Source organism: Chelmon rostratus, chromosome 19 (assembly GCF_017976325.1).
Source record: "Chelmon rostratus isolate fCheRos1 chromosome 19, fCheRos1.pri, whole genome shotgun sequence".
Taxonomy (NCBI): domain Eukaryota; kingdom Metazoa; phylum Chordata; class Actinopteri; order Chaetodontiformes; family Chaetodontidae; genus Chelmon; species Chelmon rostratus.
The window spans coordinates 17,039,526-17,062,090 of NC_055676.1; the positions used below are offsets into that span (position 1 = coordinate 17,039,526).

General features: G+C 41.5%; 2 protein-coding genes across 3 annotated transcripts; one reads left to right on the top strand and one right to left on the bottom strand.

The window, feature by feature from the left end:
* Positions 1–64: 64 nt before the first annotated feature.
* dhx29 (DEAH (Asp-Glu-Ala-His) box polypeptide 29) lies at positions 65–10,699 on the top strand. Its single transcript, XM_041959782.1, has 28 exons — positions 65–367; positions 843–916; positions 1,106–1,219; positions 1,313–1,442; positions 1,546–1,685; positions 1,776–1,916; positions 2,535–2,661; positions 2,758–2,916; positions 3,278–3,446; positions 3,660–3,780; positions 3,865–4,254; positions 4,357–4,623; positions 4,744–4,887; positions 5,068–5,244; positions 5,468–5,608; positions 5,692–5,836; positions 5,925–6,045; positions 6,164–6,248; positions 6,515–6,603; positions 7,116–7,244; positions 7,409–7,484; positions 7,607–7,831; positions 7,964–8,100; positions 9,034–9,124; positions 9,218–9,502; positions 9,584–9,715; positions 9,837–9,933; positions 10,336–10,699. The coding sequence occupies exons 1-28, from the start codon at positions 196–198 to the stop codon at positions 10,389–10,391; spliced, it is 4,134 nt and encodes a 1,377-aa protein (XP_041815716.1). The 5' UTR covers positions 65–195; the 3' UTR covers positions 10,392–10,699.
* Positions 8,735–22,148, bottom strand: pstpip2 (proline-serine-threonine phosphatase interacting protein 2). 2 transcript variants are annotated; one of them, XR_006007803.1, is made up of 15 exons: positions 21,855–22,148; positions 20,530–20,630; positions 18,231–18,305; positions 16,958–16,992; positions 16,743–16,849; positions 16,584–16,646; positions 14,988–15,086; positions 14,327–14,372; positions 13,504–13,583; positions 13,313–13,411; positions 12,992–13,088; positions 12,742–12,826; positions 12,590–12,627; positions 9,605–11,720; positions 8,736–9,487 (listed from the first exon to the last, which is right to left on the bottom strand). XR_006007803.1 is itself a non-coding variant. In XM_041959784.1 (14 exons), the coding sequence occupies exons 1-14, from the start codon at positions 21,885–21,887 to the stop codon at positions 11,668–11,670; spliced, it is 1,011 nt and encodes a 336-aa protein (XP_041815718.1). In that variant the 5' UTR covers positions 21,888–22,148; the 3' UTR covers positions 8,735–11,667. The 2 variants fall into 2 exon arrangements, 1 of the variants encoding a protein (XP_041815718.1); XM_041959784.1 differs by having other exon boundaries at positions 8,735–11,720.
* Positions 22,149–22,565: the final 417 nt, after the last annotated feature.

Below are 22,565 nucleotides of genomic sequence, written 5' to 3' on the forward strand. Positions count from 1 at the left end.
ACACGAGGTTGCTCCTCGGTAACACTTCCGGTACGGCAGCTGTGTTGTCCAAAAGTTACCCAGCCCGACAGGACTACACATTAGCCTCAGTTTTTGCTCTGTGTTTGTAACCACCACCTTTCAGGACTTTGCGGATGACTCGGGACCACATAGCCACATATAGGACCCGCTGACAGGAAGTGTTTTAGTGACATTATGGGTGGAAAGAAGAAGAAGTCGGCGGCGCAAGCTACTACCCCGGTGGCCCCGGCAGCAGCAGCGGGCAGGACTGGTGCCACTGCAGCGGGGAACGGCGTGGCGGAGGAGGCGAAGAAACAGCCAGCAAGCAGCAAACTAGCTAAACCAGCAAAAGAGATTAAATCAAAAGGTGGTATTACCTGGCTGTCATTGCCCTTAGAGTTGTTGGCATGGTAAATCCCCAGGCTGTAGTTTTATAATTTTATATTGTATAGGTGTCCATACCTGTATGTTGTATTGCATTTGTTGTATATATTCGTGTATTTACTTTAAAACCGTTGGACTGCAGGGGTGAGCATGTTTCACGGCAACACCTAAATGATGTGTCAAGTTACAGCTTCACTGTTGCCCTTCTCTTACCTGTTTTCATGTCACACTGTGACACCTTGCTAACATAGCTTGTCAGATGGGTCATTTGTAGTGACAACTGTCTGCACATTAGACATAAAGTTAATCTCATAATTAACAGAATGCATTTAATAATCTGTAATGGATGCTGCATGATACATCTCTGATCTAAAAATGAAGCAAATAAAAAAACAACAACATCTGGCTCAGTATTAACATAAATTGCCTTTAACCAACAGTTTTTATCATCCCTGCAGCTCCGAAGACCTACAGTCTCGCCAACACGGCCCAGGTTGACACAGGTGGCGTCTCGGACAAGTCCATTCTTAAAGTAGGTCGCAGGTTCAGCAACTAAATGTGTAGTTTATCTAAATATTGCAGCTGTAACCTGTTCTTGACCAGCTTGTAACACACTGCTATACTATACATAATGAAATAGTCGATTTTTTTATTAGCCACAAATCCCTCCTTTTTGTAAATATTATGTCGATAATGAATGAGGTTTAACCCTTTAACGCAGGTTGCTATCCAGGCCGACCTGGAGAAGAAGATCATCAAGCTGATCAATGACTTCAGAGAGGAGAACGGGGACAAAGGGCCCATATCTGGCAGACTTACAAGCAAGAAGTTGCTGGTAAAGAATAAAAAAGCATCCCTGTGACTCTGAGATCTGGTTCTATGACTGAATGTTGCATTCAGGTTGGCGTTCTCTTGTTTGTGCTTGCAGGACCTGTACACAGCTCTGCAGAAGTTCAACTTTAAGAGAGAACACATTGAGGAGGCGATGAAGAGTAGCGTGCTGTACGGAGGGGATCTCCACTCTGCTCTCGACTGGCTCTGCCTCAATCTTAAAGATGGTAACAGAGCGTCAGCGGTCATTAAGATGTCATCGCTCTGGAGCTCTTGAGGACACGAGGCCGTCAAAACTGTAACTTTCTTTGTCTGTTGTCTGTGTACCAGATGAGCTGCCAGAAGGTTTTAGCCAGCAGATGCTGGAGGAGAGCCAGAAGAGCAGGCCCAGGTTCCAGCCTCCTGCTCAGCAGAAACCTGCACCCCCGAGCCCCAAAGCACCCACCAACACCCGCAAAGAGACGAACAAGGTTTGTGTGTCTGTTCACAAGTATATGTGGGTTACACAGATGTGCATTGTCACAGTAAATTGAACTTTGTGAGTGGGGTGTTTTTGCCAGGCCACAGAGAAGGATGAAGCTGCGAGCATGAAGGACTGGATATTAAGGTATGCAGAGCAGAGCAGTGATGAAGAGGAGGAGGAAGAGGAAGAAGGAGGGAAGAAGACACACAATCCCGAACTGGACGAGAAGTTTGATCCAGTAAGTGAAATTAAAGCAACTTAGAGCTGAGGTTTCTTTTCAAAGAACCAGTGTGTTGCGTTCAGTGGCGTCTAAGATGGCAACCAGCTGAACACAGCTCACCTCGCCGTTACTCACAGTGGCCGCTAAAAACGGGAAGGTGCTACTGTAGAAACATGGCAGTGAAACATGTTGGACTCCATGGAAGAGGACCCGTTCCCTCTGTACATACAAAGAGCTCATTCTTAGTTAACAAAAACACAACAGTTCAAATTTTCAGGTGACTATACATTAATGAAAACATATTTCTGAAATATTATGTTCCATATCTGGCAATAGATGTCCCTAAATCCTATACACTGGACCTTTAAAAATTAAAATAATAGTTTGACATTTATGAAATATGCTTATTCACTATCTTGCAGAGCATTAGATGAGTTTATGGCTTTCTACAGATTAAACGAACAAGATTAACCTGTAGCTTTATAATTACCATACAGACATGAGAGTGATATTAGTGTAACTCTTAGCGCGACAGTGAATATGTTTGCGTGAAGCTGGGGAGTCGTGATGGTGTAGTGAATGTCAGTGAGTATGTGCATGGTGTAGTAACTGTGTGTGTTATTCCGCGCTGTGTAGAACGACAGGTATTTGGTCCTTACTGCTCAACTGTACGACACAAAAGAAATGGCCTCTGCTGCCAAGACAAAAGCAGACAAAGCGGGCCAGAGGATGGCACAGGACAGGATACGCGTCATTCAGCAAGGTGAGTGTGCCTAAACTCTCGCATGCAGAGGTTCAACAATTCCTCTTATTCACCTTTGGCTCACTCATATAGAACCACTGGACTTTCTGTTTCTAGAAATGAAGCAACTGGAGTCCCACCCCATGTTCAACCCAGCTATAAAAGTGATAGACGTGCCTCAGAAGGAAAAGAAGCCGCGTCCTGTCAGCGAGGACAAAGAGGACCTCGGCTTCAAGCTGTTCGAACAAGGCGAAAAGGACCCTCCTGCGGAGAAAGGTTCAAATACACACCAACTGAGCCGACTTCAATCCATTCATCAAGTGACTTTAACAAAACGAGTTCAGAGTGTTTTACACTCTGTGGAAATGTAAACTACGACATACTGTGGCCTCAAGTTGTTGTGCTGTCATTCGAGCCTAATATACTGTTAAGTACTGATGTTTTGATTGAGGCCACCCTGCTAAATTCATCTCTTGCTGGTGGCCATATTGTTTATTCAGTTTTTGGGAGACATGGATTTTAGATTAAAGACAAAAAGTCTTTAAAAATAATCAAAGTGGCCTGAATTCATGATGGCAAACTTAGATTTGCGCGCTGACTTTTTTTCCTGCTCATTTTTTTCCGTTTTCATTCGCAGTTGCAAAGAAGAATGAGCCAAAGGACATTCGCAATTTTGACTACACAGCTCGCAGCTGGACGGGAAAGTCCCCCAAACAGTTCCTCATCGACTGGGTCCGAAAGAACCTGCCCAAGAGTCCACCACCGGCTTTTCACAAGGTTGCTGCTGGCAGATACTGGAGATGCAAGTAAGTGTGTGTGTGCGTGCGTGTGTTTCTGAGTCTTCGTTCCCACACACAAGAACACACATGTTGTTGAATGTGGTTGACTAGTCAAGAGGAATCTTTTTGAGATAATCTGGATGTGCTGAAACTCCACTTCAGTTGACTGCACATGACAAAAATATCAATCAATATATATATAAATATTTTGTATTGATCGGAAGTCTTTTCACTGATCAGGGTGCGTGTTCAGAGGCCAGACGATGTTCTTGAGGTTTGCCCAACGATCCTGACTGAGGACAGCATGCAGGCTCAACATCTGGCAGCCACGCTGGCACTCTACAACCTGGTCAAAGGACAGGTAATACTTGCAGAGGATACCACAGTCTTTCTGTGCAGCTTGACAGAACATTTACTTTATCTGATAACAACTGTTCACTCTCAGTCAGTGCACCAGCTCCTTCCTCCAACCTACAGAGACGTGTGGCTGGAGTGGAGGGACAGTGAGCAGCAGAAGCAGGAGGAGAGCCGCACTGCTGCCAACAAACCTCGAGACCAGTTCATCTCCCGGCTTCTGACCAGGCTCAAACAGCAGCAGAACCAAAACCAAGCGCAGGAATCTGGACCCAGGAGCCAGCTGCAGGGCAGCGCTGGGGATGAAGAGCCTGAAGAGTCCTGGGAGAACCTGGCTGGCCTTGATATTGGGGAGGGAGTAGACAAACTGGAGGACAAGAGTGAGAAAAGAGGAGGGAGGAAGGAAGCGGTTGGAGCACTTGAGGCATCTAGAGAGCTCTTAAAAAAACTCAGGAAGTCCTCACTGGCCCATAAACTACAAGTAAACACGCTTAAGCATTGTGCAATTAACCAAATTAAAGAATATAATGCTAAAGATGCATAAAATGAACCCAAGTAATTCAACAAGGGTCTTATCTTTAAGGCAGAGCGAGAGCAGCTTCCTGTCTTCCAACACCGGCATCAGGTCCTGGAGGCTCTCCAGCGCCACCGTGTGGTGGTGGTGGCCGGTGAGACGGGCAGCGGAAAGAGCACTCAGATTCCCCAGTTCCTCTTGGAGGAGCTGTTAACAGGAGGCAAAGCGGCTCAGCCCTGCAACATCGTAGTGACCCAGCCCCGCAGGATCTCTGCCATGAGCCTGGCCTGCAGGGTCAGCCAGGAGCTCGGCTGCGAGGACGGACCGGGATCGAAGGTGAGAAAATCCACTTTTAACTGGACATCTTAAGGCATGATAGGCCCTAGTGTGAAACCTTGACAGGATGCACCGTCAGCTGCTTTAATGCTCACGTTTCACGTCGAAATCACATTTCAGTCGTCGCTGTGTGGATACCAGATCCGGATGGAGAATCAGTCCGGAGAGTGGACCCGCCTGCTGTACTGTACGACCGGAGTTCTGCTCAGGAAACTGCAGCATGACAGACACCTCAGCTCCCTGACGCACATCATCGTCGACGAGGTGCTGACAGCTCCTGATCAAACACAGGAAATGTCTTCGCACCCTGTGATGATGATGATGATAATAATAATGATGCACAAACACACACGAGCCGTGTGCTCTCATCTAATCCCTAACAATCCATAGACCCTCAATCAACCCGCTAAGTGCATGTCATTAACAAGCTAACCATCTCCTCAGGTCCATGAGCGCAGCGTCCAGTCAGACTTCCTGTTAACCATCCTGAAAGATGTTGTTATGAGGAGGTCAGACCTGCAGCTGATCCTCATGAGCGCCACAGTGGACTGTGACAAGTTCTCCAACTACTTCAACCGCTGCCCAGTGATCACCATCCCTGGCAGGACTTTCCCAGTGGAGGTAAGAGGAGCTTTAGTTTTTGTTTACTTGTATACACAATCTAATTGAACTGTCCCCTTGTCCATGTTGACGGCTTTGGAAGTGGACATGTTTACATTAAGTTCCCCCCAGATGTGTTTTTGCCTTTGGCTCTTGACATTAAACAGGGAACCTGATGGAAATTAGCCTGAAGACGTGGCCCCGGAACCAGGATATTTTCAAGAACCTGTGGTTTTGTCTCCAGGTGTCCCACTTAGAGGACATAGTGGAGCAGACGGGGTACATCCTGGAGAAGGACTCGGAGTACAGCCAGAAAATTCTTGAAGAAGAAGAGGAAGTCAGCGTCTCTGTCACACAGAAAGGTGGCAAGACATTACAGCACCAGGTAACACTGGCTCTCTGCAGTGGTTGTAAGTATGTGGCGGCGGCGTGTTATGTATGTATGTAACAGGCGTATGTCTGTTCCAGGAAGTGATAGTGAGGGACTCCTCTTCCGGCTGGGACCTGGGTCCAGATCTGGACCACTTCAGTAGCAGGACTCGGCAGGTGCTGCAGTACATGAACCCTAATAAGATCAACATGGACTTACTGGTTGAACTCATCGCCTACCTGGGTACAGCACGCCGTCATGCTTGCTTCAAACAGCGCATGTTCATACGTGTTCTGGTCTCGTTCATTTTCTGTTTTTTGTGCTCTGCCAGACAAATCACCACAATTTGCGGAGGTGGACGGAGCCGTTCTTGTGTTCCTCCCAGGTCTGGCTCACATCCAGCAGCTCTTTGACCTGCTCTCCTCAGACAAGAGGTTTAGGGACAAAAACAGGTGACATACACAAACTCATGTAAAGTACTGTAATCCAGCATAAACTTGTCATAATCCGAAAAACTAAAGAAACTGCTCTTTCATCTGGTTCACTGTGGGCTATGACCGGCTCTTTCAGATTCAGGATTGTTCCTCTCCACTCGACTCTCACTTCAAAGGACCAGGCTGCTGCCTTTACAGTGCCACCTGCTGGAGTTAGAAAGGTACTGCTGAATGTGGTGGAATAAAACCAGTCTTTTTTAGATAGATAGATAGATGGATGGATGGATGGATAGATAGATAGATAGATAGATACTTTATATCTTTATATCTTTTTCTGTTAAAACTATCTCACACCACCACTGATTATTTTGCTTGTTTTAAAATGAAAATACCATTTTGATACTTTATGAAAATAAAATAACTGAGCAAATATATGAATAAACCCTGAAAATCCCCACTGCTATGCCCTGCTCTGCGTCTCTTTTAGATTGTCTTGTCGACTAACATTGCTGAGACAGGTGTGACTATTCCTGACGTTGTGTTTGTCATCGACACTGGAAAGACTAAAGAAAATAAGTAAGAGCTCATTAACGATACCAGAAACATCTTGCATATATTATTATTATTGTTATTAATATGTTGTTTTCTCTTTGCTGTTCTCATAGGAAGTAAATTATTGCATCTATTTCATGGCGTCAGTCCTCAAAATATGTTTTATCTAATTATCTGCCTCTATGACTTGATACCATGAAGCAAGCAGACTACAGCCATGCTATAAGCTACATGCTAACATCAGCCTGCTAGCATCCTCACAGTGACGATAACATGAGGATGTTAAGCAGGTATAATGTTTATCATGTTCACCATGAAAGTTTAGCATGTTAGCATGCCAACATTTGTTAATTAGCACTAAATGCAGGCTGATGGGAATGTCAAAGTATTGAATTAAATTTTGACCTGATGATAGGGCAAGATAAATGATGTGTGGATGATATCTGTACAAAATTTCATGGCAATCCGTCCAGTAGTAGCTGAGATATTTCAGTCTAGACCAAAGAGACTTTACTCCAGTCTGCTGTGTCACTCAGGTACCATGAGAGCAGCCAGATGAGTTCTCTGGTGGAGACGTTTGTCTCCAAAGCCAGCGCCCTCCAGAGGCAGGGGAGAGCAGGACGTGTCCGAAACGGCTTCTGCCTCAGACTCTACCCAAAATACAGGTACGGAGCTCATCGTCCGTTATGCAGAGGTAGGAGGAAAACAAGTCCCGTTAGCTCCAAAGGATGTGTTCATCAAATAAGCCAAGAACGGACTGCACAGGTCATGTCATGTTGTTGGTCACGTGCTGATCTCCTCTGCTCTTGTTTGATGCCCTTGACCTCAGGTTTGACGCCTTCATGGATTACTCTGTTCCAGAGATACTACGGGTCCCGCTGGAGGAGCTCTGCCTTCATATTATGGTATGAAAAGATACATAAAATGTACACAAAATTCACACAAAGACAAACACTCGTACCACATGTGGAAACATTATCGAAGCTTCTGTTAAAGGTGTTTTCCCCCCTCGCTCTCCCTCTGGAAGAAATGTCAGTACGGCTCCCCGGAGGACTTTCTGAGCAGGGCCCTGGATCCTCCTCAGCCTCAGTCGGTCAGCAACGCCGTCAACCTGCTGAGGAAGATCGGTGCGTGCCACCCCAACAACCATGTCCTCACCCCTCTGGGACACCACCTGGCGAGTCTGCCCGTCAACGTGAAGATTGGCAAGATGCTCATCTATGGAGCCATCCTCGGCTGCCTGGAGCCCATAGTACGTCCCACTGCCTCGTTATTCAGAAATCACACACTCACACACTGATCCTTTAACAGTGTGAGGAATATTACTACTGTTACTACAGAATATCATTATTATATATGAGTCTTAATAAGAGATCTGTTTCAGGCAACCATCGCAGCAGCCATCACAGAGAAGTCTCCCTTCTCCACACCGATGAACCGGAAGGAGGAAGCCAACCTGGCCAAAGCCGCCCTGGCATTGGCCAACTCCGATCACCTGACGATATACAATGCATATATTGGGTATGGACTTTTAAAAAGACTCTCAGATTGATCACACACCAATATTGATTTCATGTCATTGAGATGTTTTAATGAGAATCTGAGCCACGCCTTCAGTAGCCTGCAGACTGAGCCACAGTGCTGCAGTAAATACTACAATAGAAGAAGAGTAGAAAGAGTTTAAATCGAGCTGTTTTGGGGATTTAAGAAGTATCTTCAAGTCTTGAAAAGTCTTGAAAAGCGTTGATCCAAAGTATTTAACTTTGTACCACTTATGTGGATCCAGGATGTGGATTATTTGACTGGTGTAATTGTGAAAACAGTATTAAATTAAAGTCAGGTACGGGGTCAATACGAAACCTTGGGAGTTTGGATAACAATAAATTTCACCAATTATGTTTTTAAGGTTAGGAATACAGTATGCTTGAATTACATACATACTTCTTGAAAAATGCTTGATTTTCAGCATAATTTTGTGTTTCATCTACACAATCACTTTTTTAATGGTGGGCTTTTAATATTTGAAATGATCCCGTCGTCATATTTGTTTGTTGTCTCCTGGAATCAAAATTAGCAAACATTAAATAATCATGATCAAAACGTACGAAGTAAATATAACAACAAACAACATGACAATATATGTTGATTGCTCTGGGTTTAAAGGAATTCTGTCAACTTTATTTTTCACAATTGCGTTTATAGCAACAGAGTAGATGTGATGATACAGATTTCCAGAGAATCGACATTTTCGGTTTAGATACTTTAAAGGTCCTTGAAAGTGCTTGAATTTACCCCTTAAAAAGCTGTTAAAACCCTGCTGGTATTCAGTGTAGAAGCCATCATGATAGTATCAAGGGTAGTGGTTGTTCATGAATACTCTACTGTCAAAATCTTTTAAATATTAAAAATGATCAATCTTGATGGCTCATTTTCTCCCTGCTTTCTGACTGTAAGGTGGAAGAACACACAGACGGAGGGACTGAGAGCAGAAATGTCCTACTGTAGGAAACACTTCCTCAATCGTACAGCTCTCATGACAATAGAGGTGACACACACACATCCTCAGCAGTGGCTCTTTTTAACACAGGTTATCTCTCTCTTCCACCTCCCGCCTAATCCGACTCCGTCTTTTTTCCAGGATATCAAGCACGAGCTGATGAAGATGATGGAGCAGGCAGGTTTCTGGTCGTCTCGCTCCAAAGCTCAGGCGATCCCGCTGACCAAGCAGCACATCGCTGTCCTGAACGCAGTGCTGACGGCGGGGCTCTACGACAGCGTGGCTCGGGTTGTCTGCACCCCCTCCGTGGACGTGCTGGAGCGGGTCGCCTGCACAGTAGAGACGCCCCAAGGCAAGGCTCAGGTCCACCCATCATCTGTCAACCGCAACCTGCAGACACACGGCTGGCTGCTGTACCAGGAGAAGGTATGAGTGAGCTGTGTGTGTGTGTAATAAGTTTTTTTTTTTTTTTTGGTCACATTGTTGTTAATGAGTGTTTACACACAGGTGAAATACACTAAGATCTACCTGCGAGACACCAGTCTGATACATCCTTTCCCCATGCTGCTGTTCGGAGGTGACATCGATATTCAGCACAGAGAAAGGCTCATCACACTCGACGGATGGATCCACTTCCAGGTCAGAGGTCACTGCGGTTTCTCTGGTTGCAGCAGTTGTGTGCATGCTTTACTTTGTGGGCTAACAAAATGAATCTTCTTCCAGCTTTATTTAATGTAATCCATGTCGTTCGCCCTTGAAGGCTCCTGTTCGGATTGGTGTGATCTTCAAACACCTGAGGAAGCTCATGGACTCTCTGCTTGAAAAGAAGCTGGAGAACCCGAGGATGAATCTGGAAGGTAAACTCAAGCATCACGATGCGACACACATCTTTTTTTTTTTTTTTCCAAAAGTAAGCAGCATAGAATTAAAATGAACACAATGACCATGATGTATCTACGATCATAATGCTAAACCTGAAAAATCATGAAGTAAATGGTTGTAAATCCTGAATGGCTTTCATTTTTTTACCATTCTTGACAACGGTTAATACATGGAAGTCATTTCAGTTGCTCTCTACTGTTTATCAGTTGTTCCTCATGAAGATTATTAGATTAAGATATTTTTACAAGCCAAATGATCTCTGCCGTTTACAGTATTGTATACTGTATGTGTATATACAGTCTTTAAGCAGAACTCTGCAGATATAAACAAGGGGAAAACATGGCACTTTAATTTGATCCTGTCTCTGTGTGCTGTAGGTGAGAGGACCATCCAGGTGATTCTGGATCTGATCAAATCAGAGCACACAGTGTGATATCAGACCACCAAAGGACCTGATTGGCACTGAAGAACTCGCAGACCAGTACCTTTTCTATAACTATCAACGGACCTCTGGGTTCAGTGGTCCTGGGGACTACTGGATGCCTATTCCTATTTGCTCTGGTATTTGTGATGAACACCTGCAGACAAACAGCAGCCAGCAGAGAGAAGTGGCCATCCTAAAGTTGACCTCATCGTTACCAGGAGCTCTTACTCACATTGAGGACCGTATAATAAAATGCAAAAATACATGCCGAAAATTTGTTGCCAAATGTGATGGAAATAAAGCTGTACACATTTTTATCTGAACCTTTCATTGTTGATAGCCAAAATAAAATACTGCCTTCGTGATTATTCGAATAAGAAAAAGCAGGTGTAAATGCAGGCAATCGAAGAGAAAGTTCATACTTTAAGTGCTAAGAAGAACTTTTATTTATACAAAACCAACACCAGGTCTGCTCCACTCAGTCAGTTTGTAGCAATTTCTACAAAATCTTCTTAAATAAAGCAAAATCAAAGTGCTAAAATTCCAACAATCTTTCAGCATTCAGAAAATATTGCATGGCATGGTCGCATGCATATTTAAATTAGTTGACTGTCAATCAAGGGCATAGACCTTAATCTAACTTAACTTTCTTTAATAAACAGAAACTAATTTACTTAATAGTATATAAACCTGTTGTTCAGGAAATAAACTTTGGAGGACTTTCAAAATGACAGGATGCTGGTTGAGTGAGTGGTTGATGTGTGATCACAAAATCGCTGTCAGCTGACGTGTTACTCTCACATCTAAGAGCAGATGAAAACATTCTCTATTCCCTATGCAGAAGTACAGATCCACAAAAATAAATACTAAAGTGAAGATACATTAAGATGCAATTATGTAGAAGATAGAGACTTGCACAATATAAGCGTTGGTAATAAATATGCTATGATCGAAACAGTGGAAATGTCTTGCTAAGTTCATACAGTAATTAGCTGGATGTCACTGTTATATGTTTATTATCTAATTTTACAGAATTTGATGATTGATTTTAAAAATACAAGAACAAAAGAATAAAATAATGATGTTTACTGTTTATAAAACTGTGACATGTTTAAAACATCACATAACGTCCCCCAAAAATATGTATGTACACAGATATGACACTCATTTGCATGTGGTTCCACCTTATCTTTAGAGGAAATCACAAAGGAGGAAGTGATGAGAGTTATGTAACCTTCATGTCCATTGCAGAGTTGTACAATAACTCGACCACCTGATCTGTATGTTAGTACTGGATAACGCTGTACCCTGTGTCCTGCACTGTCGAGTAGACGGTATCTGCAATCAAAGCAAAGATCAAAATGATGCGGTTAAGTAAGAAAAGCAGAGGTGTGAAGCATCAATTAAGTTGCTAATTGGTCATAAGAACTAATCCCACCACTGAAAAATGCTTTAGATGACAATTATCAATACACAGTAAATTGTGGTACTTGGAGGAGTATTCTCATGGAGGCCCAGTATACATTTTAGATTATGTTTTGGTCTCTCATCCTGTCCTGCAGTGGATATCAGGTCTCTGATACATGACATCATTCTCTAACCTGTCTTTAAGCTGCTTTTATTTCTGAGGAGCCCTTGTGAAGCTCAGTGTCTCCAACCGTCACAATCTTGGTAAGGTGTGACTCCGCCTTACTCCCAGCTAATCTAAAAACGAGTGTGGATGGAGTCAACAACCATCTAACAACATGGTAACCTCACTAGCACGCTAAGCTAACCAGCACGTTAAGTATGTCAGGATAAAAAGCATACTGTCTAAGCCACAAAACCAAAAAATCAAAAAAATCTTCAGCTATTTTACCTAGCTGTCTATAATATCTCTGGCTAACCCCATTAGCTAGATGTCAACAGCCAATAAGATGTTAAGTTCACAACATTTTAAACTAATTAGCATGCTGCACAAACCACCAAATAAGCCGAACAAGCCTGTCACCACCCGATCTGAATGTCACATGTGCGTAGGTCAGGTTCTAACACCTGACCTAAGCACATAGTTAGGGTCAGGATTACCTGACCCTAACTATGTGCATCGGTCCCCAACCACTCACCTACACACTACTCAGATCGGGCAGTGACGAAGCCTCTTCATCCTTACAGGAAACACATTAAACACTGTAATAAAGTAAAAAAAATAATAATAATAAACACACCTCTGCTGTTGTTTGTTGGATCAGGTAATGGCCCCCTCCTGCAAATTCACAAAACCGCTTTAACAATAAGGACTGTGCTTATAGTTAGTGTTCAAAATGTGGTGAAGAAGAGGATGAAACAGTAAATGGAGGGACAGACTTCTCTTGTTCACCTGACGATTGGTGGAGGCAGTCGAGAGGGTGGAGCTCCAGTTGGAGATCTCTGACCACTGTAGAAGTTCTCGTACACCACTGGAGCTGATAAAGAGGAAGACTGATACTGATACTGTTGACATACTGGCAGGTGATGAAGCAGTGCATGCTTGTGTGTCGTCTGATAAATACCTTCCTCTGTGTGTGTGTGTGCACTTTGCATCTCAGCACTGGTTAATTGTTAATGACACAGAATTGTACGTATCCTACCTGGTGGTTTGTCACCAGTCCGTCTGAGATTTATAAAGTGCTCAATATCTTCCTGGACATCACACTGTTCCAGTGACCTCCTCACTTCCTCGTACAGCTATGAACACGCACACGTACAGAAAGACAGTAATAATACGGTAAGAGTCCAATTAAACCACACCTTTATAGATATGGTGAGAGGTTTGTCTGAAAAAGTTATGAAAGTGAGATCTGTTCCCTATTGGTTTGTCACTACAAGCAACCACTTTCACATAATGCATACTCATTGGATCCATTGTTAATATAAAATATTGATTATAGCAGCTTTAAGAGTCGACTTGCCTCATCACTGGTCACACACTGCTGGGATAGCTGGTTGAGGTGAGTCCAGACTGTGTTTCTGAGAAAGTTGATACGCTCCATTGCCTGTTTTTCAAACATCTGTGAAGGAAAACATGAAATGTTCAGCTCATTTACATGACAGACTTTACTGTATCTTCAATTCAAACGTGTGGATTCTTTCACAGTTTTACCTCACAGGCCCTGACATGTTCCTTCAGCCATTCATCTGTAGCTTTTCCCAGTGTGGCCACATTCTGCTGGTATAACCTGTCTGCCAATCAAACACATACATCCATATAAACAGAAACCACTATACTCTCTCATGCAGGCTATCATAGTGTTTGCACTTAACATTCACGTCAGTCTGGTTTCACAGTTCCTCACACTTTACTTATATTGATTTCCTTCCTGTGTTATCACCTAGCAAGAAGAGTCTACAGCCATGTTAATGCTAATCTCTGCATGCTCACAAGGACAATGTCAGCATGCTGATGTTAAACTGGTACAATGTTCACGTTCACCACCTTAGTTTGGAATGTTAGCATGCTAACATTTGCTAATTAGCTCCAAACAGAAAGTACAGCTGAGACTGGAGGGAAAGTTATTAGTTTTGCAGGTATTGTAGTTACCAGAATTATTACAAATCATCCTATGATACATGAATGCCTGAACTAAATTTCATTGCAATCCATCCACTAGCTGTTGAGATATTTCAGTAAAATACAAAAATGTCAACCTCATGGTGGCGCTGGAGGAAAAGTAAGGGTGGTTGGTAGAATTAATCCTCTGGGAAACATGAATGTTTGCTCCAAATTTTGTGCCAATTTGTCAAGTAGATGTTGACGTATTTCACTGGATAAGTGACGTTACGTGAAAAGTCAGCAAACACCATGAGGATTCATCCTCTGGGGACCATAAATGTCTGCACAAAAGTTTCAGTGCTAGAAAAAAACGCACCAAACACACAATGTGATAAAGATGTCTGTATCGGTTTTTTGTTTTTTGCAAACTTACCTGCGTCTTCTGCATTCTGTTTTGCTTGCTGTGCTTTTGTGTAGAGCTGAAAGATGACGAATAAAGAGCAAATGAGTACTGGGTCTTCAACAGTGGGTCTAAAACACGAGCAACAAACAGAAATTATTGCTCATTACTGTTCAGTCATATGAACATAGTCAAGTAGGCTGACACACACAGTAGATGGAGGAGGTCTGAGGCACAGAAAAAAATGGTACATTTACTGTTCACACAAAACAATACAATACACACACACTAAACACTAATATTTTACCAGCAGCTATAGCTGCATTGGAGTCAAACCTAAATCAACTGGACAGGACTCTTCAGAGCACACACCTAAACCAATGTTAACAGGTTTTCTACCTGTTAACCACTTCTTCTGCACAACAATGCCTACTTGTTTCACATCAGGGGACAAACACAATGTCTAAACTTAAAAAAAGAACATGAAATACAAGCTTATCAAAATCTACTCTAAAGCAATTTAGTCATCATCACAACATCACAGGGGCCAATCAGCACTATAGTGTCCATTTGGCTTCTACAAATGTCCCTCTCCCACCCACTCTACTATGCTGTGGAAAAAGCCCTTCTAATGGTGCTTTGTCACAACACATTCACCCTCCATCAGCGAAAAACTCTGCTTTTTTCACTGTACCTTCTCCATGTGCTTGGTGTTGTTGGTGTTGGTGTTTCGGTTCACGTTCTGCTCTGCTTCTTCTTTATCTCGGCACTTCTGCTCGTATGTCTTCTTTGTCTGGGGACGGCACCGCATTCAGCATTAAATATCTTTTATGTACAATAAACTGTTTATCACCACAAATGATACGGAAAGGAAAAACATTAAAGAAGTAGCAGCACTGACAGAACTGAAGTATGTTCTCTTCAGGCTACTGGTGTTGAGTTCTTTTGGTGCCACAGACTCATTTTTCTTTTCTTTTGGACAGTGCATGAGAAGCACTTCTTCTTTTGGCAGCGGCTTTCATGGTTAAATGGTGCCCTGTGGTTCACTTCCCAGACTGGTCAACACAACTTCTCCCACCAAAGAGGAAGAGCAGAGACGGGATAAGCATTTTCACTGCTTTCACAAAACAACTGAAACTCTCGACATGAATCACACACTGACTATTCGTCGCATTGTTAGCTGGAGCTTCAAAAAATGCAGCATGACCAGAGTCTACGCACTCGAAGCAATGACGTCACTTTTGACGGACGCGTAAACACTGCGTATAGTATAAGTATAAAGAAAAGGCACATACAGTCCTCAACTACGTCCTCAGGAGCACATTTACCATACGCAGTCCAGCCATGGACCAGGTTTAACCTAGTCGTGGCTAAAATCTTGTGGGTTTTTTTTCTTACATTAAAGGTAGCACGAGACCAGTTAAAAAACAAACTTGAGCTATCACTTTTAGACCTTTAAATGTAAATAACAGATTATTTAGAAAAAGGAGGCAAAGCCATGCACCCCTGTTTGCATCAGTGGAGCTGAGGTGGAACAGGTGAACAGTTTTAGGTTCCTGGGAATCAGGATCACAGAGAACCGTGGTCATGGACATGAGACACGCCACCCCAGTAAAGAAAGCTCAATATCAACTGTATTTCATTAGGAAACTTAAGGCAAATTTAATGTGCCAGCATCACAAACTAGCGTGGGATGTGCATGTTCTAGGAGAGGAGGGCTCTGCAGTAGGTGATTCAAGCCACTCAGAATATCATTGGTGCCCACCCATTGGTGCCCACCTCACTGACATCAGTGATGTCAGTGAGGTGAGGTGCCTGCACAGAGTCCAAAGGATGCTAAAAAGACCATTCCTGTTCACCCTGCTGGCCAGGCAAGTGATACAGAAGTATCTGCTGCCGTACCACCAGACTACAGAGCTGCCCTCTCCTCAGACTGTGAGACTCCCCCACTCGTCCTCCACACTCCACCATGTACAATATTTGTTCTCGTAGTCCCTTTGTGGTGTAAAGGAATGAAAACTTGCATTCCATGGTGTAACCTTGTTTAATAGAATGACAAATGAACCTTGAACCTCGACTTTGACTTTGGTTTGCAGAGTCAATAATTATGTGTCATTAATCTTGCCTGTGACTGATATATGCTAATAATGAGCTAATCAAACATTTAATCACTAACATATTACAAGGAAAGAAACTCCTGAGAGAAAGTCTGAAAGTTTCCTTGTAGTAATATATTCTGAGCCTTTAACAATGAACTCTGAACGTTAGACGTTTATTCATTTTCACTTACATCCATTGTCTTCTTGAACTGTGAAGACTTCTGTTTGTGGAGAACATCCATCTGTTGCTCTATCTGAAACAACAAGGTCATATCGAGTTTACCAACTTAATGTGTGCTGCAAAGACGCCGCAGTCACCTCGGTGCATCAAAGGTAGATAAACTGGCAACCTTTTTCCTCATTTCTTTTTGTTTTTCTCTGAATTCTTCCAGTTTCTTGGCCTCCTCCCTCATGCTCTGCGCCAGCTGTAAGTGCGATAGACTCACATGTTCAGTCTCTGCAATGATAAAAACATGGTTTGCATTCTGAGCTACACAGGAAACATAAACTGAGACAAACAGCTGAATAGAAGTATTACAAAGATTCAAAAATATTAAGTACTTACGTAATTTGAACATGTCCAGGGACTTTTTTAATGTGCTTTAAAAGCAAAAGAGAAGAAGATTGCAAAGGGGTCTCAGACAATATAATATCTGTATCAAAGTAGTACACATTGTAACTTCAATGCCTCCATAAGACCCTTTAATATCCACTACACACAACACACAAAGAGGACATTATAGCTACTCTGTGAAGTATTGACCACTTGTATCACTGTGGAGCAATGTTGTTATGAGTCGCACACAAGGATGTAGGAGGCATGATCAGGTTCATGACCGACAGCTGGTGGCAGTAATGTGCTAAGAGATGTAGAAACATGCCAACAAAGGCGGTGAAGATGACTGCTAGCATCTAAACATGGACAGAAACAATAGCAATTTTAAATATTCCAAAAAAATAGCTTTACAAAAATAAGGAAGGAAATGGATGCAACATATTTTAGACCTCTAGCATATGCAAGGCAATTGGATGGTCAGCCAGTAGGACTGATAGGGCCTTGAACAATTTGTTATTGTATCACTTTTTTCATTGCTTTCCTAATGATTTCGCTAATGAAGGTAATGCATCCTCGACCAGGATAAGTGTCAGAAAATGGACAGATTTACTAAGTGAAAAATATTTCGGAGAGTTTTTGCTAAAATCTTGTGAATTGCTAAAAGGTCTGATGGTGCTGCACCCAGAATTCACTGTTGCAGAATTTTTTTAGGCCTTTTTTGTCTCCAGAGGAAACTGATAGCCATGCTTTTTATGACTTTCAAAGACATGTTGATAACTTGCTAAAGGATTCACAAAATGCTTTTTTGGTGACAAATACTGAATGGAAACTTTTGTTTGTTTACAAAAAAGCCCACTTTAACTGAAAGGCTTATTAATAAACCAATGATTTCATTCAGTAAATAATACTCCCTGTCCCCATTATTCTTCCTTCCTCTTCCCAACTCAAACAGAAACAGCAGAAACCCAGTCGCACTGATCATGTGACCACTGACAGAACGGGAACTGGATTTGCTGATGCAGAAACAACATGTCAACACTGAAAATAAAAAATTTGACACACTAAAACAACATTATTAAGGAACTGCTAAATATTGCGTCGTCATGTACAGAGTCAAAATGACCCCATATTTGGTGACCAGACTCTAACTCTTCTTTGACCGCGCTTTCTGCTTTGCACTTGAATCCAAACCAACAGGCACCGTGTCACTTCTGCACAGGCAGACTGCAAATAGATCTGGTCAAACACATAATAACAGCATCTCGACACTGAGGTTGCTTACTTCATCTCATTGTGTCCACACACCTTCTTGGACAAACCGAGGAGATCTTTGGCGTACTTCTCTTCAATTGATGCCCTGAGAGAAACAACCAGACAAAGTGAATACAATAAAATAACTGAATAAGATCAAATAAATAGGAATAAAAACAGTAGAAATAAAACATATATCAAACATTTCCAAAAGTTTTGACAAAAAGAAACATGTTTGTAGAAACAGGCGTCATAAATTAGCGTGTCAATTATTAGTTAACTGATGAGAAAAAAGACATGACTACATTTATATTGAAATGCATGGTGGTGCTCTGAATTTAGTGTGTGTGATTCCCCAGACACCCTCCTTGTGTAGAAAGCAATGAGCCTCTCCTGTTCCATCACGCTGTTCAGCATTAAATTCAAAGAAAGTCTCTGTGTCATAGAAGTTATAATTGCTGACAAGTACTGCGCAAACAGTTAAATGTGTGTTCAACAGCACTACAGTGTGATAAAAAATATTTATCACAAGTTTCTATTATGGTTATAATGATTGTAATTGAAAATGTTACCCAAACAGACCTCACAGAGTGGATCTTATAATCCAGACTGATAACTGTGACCCTTATCGTTTCTCAGTGTGTTTTAAATGGAATTAAACAATTACAGATCAACCTCCCAGTTTCGTAAATGTCACTTAAAATCAAAAGCGTCCATATAGAAGACAAGGCAACGAGGGGGCTCAACCAGGAAATAACTGCTGGAAATAATTTAGTCCTATTGACGTGAATTCCTTATCATTTTGTTGGGTCTGCATCAGGAATCAGGAACTCCAAAAGGCCAGCAGAAAGTCAGATGACGCGGTGTGGTTTACAGAATACACGAGGGCTTTCTGTGTGACGGCACACGTGTTTGCATACTGTTTGGTGCAAATGTAAGCAAGCCTTCACACAAATGACCAGAGACTCCTTCTATGGGTATATTCTTATGGGAATAAATGCAACAGCACACATGTACCGGTCACCGACACAAAGCTCCATGTTTGGTAAAGTATTTGATTTTTGAATATATTATATTTTTGTACAGCCTTCTGTAAATCTAAAGTGAATATGATGCACATTGTCCAGATTATGTACACTACATGTCCTGTAAAGTTTTGTTTTTTGAACTATAATATTTGTAGCATGTGTCCATTACTGATTCCTTTTTTTTTAATCTCAGCAAGTGTGACTGCTATAACAGTATTTTGGGATCGCTTGTGTCTTTGCTTTTCTTTTCATTTTTACATGAGGGAACTTTGAGTTATGTTATTATTCAATATCCTCTTTTGCTATATCCACAGCTGTGTGTTTTGTTATGCCGTCAGGACGTCTCTGTTACCTCACTGAATCAATAAAGTTAAACTGCAGCATTTGAATGCTTGTACTTTGACTTGGCGTGTGTGTGTGTGTGTGTGGGAGGACAGATTACTTATCACACAAGGAAGGAGGAAATCAAAATTCAAATGTTCAACTTTGTATGACTCCTAATTGTATGACTATTTGTGATGAAAGGCTTTAAAGTACAGTACAGTACGGTAGGTTAGACAAACACTTTTTCTGTTCCTCCTCTGAGAAGAATTCATTTCCGCTGGTCTACCACAATGCAGTTCTGTGTGGAAATAAATGCTGGTTTACCTGCAGATTTAATTTAAAAGTAGGAAGACTCTACCAGATCAGAATATTACCGTATCATTCAAATTCAAACACAAATCATATTATACGTTTGTAAGCAGTAATTATTTGGGGGTGTAAAGATTTGTGCACTTGAAGCTGAAAGTCTTTCTGGCTTTTAGTACTTTGATTACTTTTAGCTTTTGATACAACAACATTGGCCAACTGTTCATTTCCACTCAAAATGGTTTCATGTCTATTTGACACGTCCTTTACTCCTGTCACTAATAAACCTTCCCACACTAATGATGTAAAATTTGCGTTCATGTTCATGTTCCTCGTCTTTCTTTGCTTTCAGTTTCACCTCACACTCGTCAAACCTTGCATGCACAATAACTGTATTTGCTATGAAACCTTTAATTTAACATAAAGTTCCATGTAATTCTGACTATTATAAAACCCACAAGAGAACCACCAGGGACCAAGTCTTTGGTACATTGTGTTTGTCTCTGTAGCGTTAACTTGTATTAATTGCACCATAAGAACTATTACAGATTGTACTCAAACTAGTGCAGCTGGCCAGGAATTTAGAGCTGGCATGGAGTCTTGCTGACCTGGACTAGAGCAGAACAAACATACAAATATTTGCATCATTACATATATAAATCATGGCACTACCTGGCTTTCATGAACTCCTCCACCTCCTTGCATGTCCTCTTGCCATCATTGAGATACTGGATGATAGCATCATAGCCAGCAGTGCAGGTCAGGTCAGAGTTCTGTCAATAAGATGGCAAATATTTCATTCTCTTCCTTAGTTATAGACATTGTAGCACAGTTGGGGTTATTTGTTTAGAGTGCATGTCCTGTTTATAGATAGATGTTACATTATACAAATATTATTACTTCAGAACAGTTACCTAACAGTCAGAACTTAGGGATTTGGCTGCTACAATACCACTAACATCTACCACCACTTCTTGGACCAACACCCATTCGGTTACTGCAGGGCAGGTAGCCTCTGTCTGAACATGTCCATTCACACAATGAAGTTCCCAAGACACACAGACATAACTAAACACTTTAACATTAAGATATTTGACACACGGTGTAAATTGATGTTTTTAACTGTACTTCTCCATAATTTAGATAAGCCGAGGGTAGAAGCCTATAATCAACCTAAAAATCAAAATCAGTGGGTTATTGACTTTCTATCGCTATAAAAAGATATGAGGCCATGCAATTGTATTGTTAATTAAATTATACAATAGAATAAATATAAATATAAATGTACCAGTGATGTAATGTAACTAAGTACTTTAATTCAAGTACTGTGCTTGAGTCCAAATTTGAGGTACTTCTACTTTACTTGAGTATTTCCATTTCCCATCCACTACATCTCAGAGGAACTATTGTACTTTTTACTCCACTACATTTGTCTGACAGCTATAGTTACTTGATAGTTTTCATATTAAAATGTTAAATCAAAAACATATGATCAGTTTATAAAATAATGATGCATACATGTTGCTATACGTTGCTATACATTAAAATATGCAACTACATTATAATAAGTAGATTAGGATGAGCTCCACCTCAACCACATATAACAATGCAATGCAGTTTACACATGAATTCACCAGTAATAATAATGCAATAATATAATATATAACAGTATAGTTATTTGTGTACTTTTACTAAAGTAACATTTTCAAGGCATGTCTTTTAACTAAGTATTTTTACAGTGTCGTATTAGTATTAGCATAAATCAGCTACCAAAAGCTAGAAAGAGGAACCTATTTGAGACCAAAAACAAAGCGTTTGTATTTCCCATCACCACTCGACTTACAGTGAAAGAGAAGCTACAGCGCAACACAGATAAACTAGCTTAAACACACATCCTCTTTATGACCGAATTTACGACGCAGCTTTACTTTTTGTCGAACTAAATTAAACAATCAAAATGACTGTAAAGAAATGAAACACAGCAGTAGAAAACTCACCCAGAAGAAATCCTTGAAATGTAGGTTTTTCATTTCTGTGAACTGGGCAGGAGCTTCCTTTCGGCGGACAGTGAACGTCTCTCTCCCTGTTGAAACTACAGTGACAGGAAGGAGCGCCACCGCAGGTCCTTCATCCCCCCCGCCGTCAGACTGGACAACTCTACCGTGAAGTTATTATGTGTCTGTATCTGCTCACACCTGGAGTCAGTGTCACTTTATCAACCACATCTACCTCCTCTGTGACTGCACTCTATTGTGAGAATAATACAGTCTTAAAGCCTAAACTCTAAAATGTAAAAGGATATATTGTGCACGCGCGAGACACACGCCGCCGGTCAAATTGACGCATGCGCAGCGATGACGCCTGACGTCAGGATTGTCTGCACGTGCAGTTTGTATCCAAGCTGCCAATAACTTGAAAGATTTGAACAGTTATTTTAATAGAAATATTCAAACTAATATTGATTATTCCTGTGATTTCTGTGGTCTTTCATTATATCTATCACAAAATACGTAAATAATACGTATAATATACGTAACTTGGTTGAGGAGGAGCACAAGAACATAAATACGCAAGATGAAAATTAAAAATAAATCACAACTGGTATATAAAAATAAAATAAGAATACAAATGTAAAAATAAACTATGCAAGAGCAAAATTGGAAAATTTACAAAACCTCCGACAGATTTGCTGAATTGAGGATTACAGC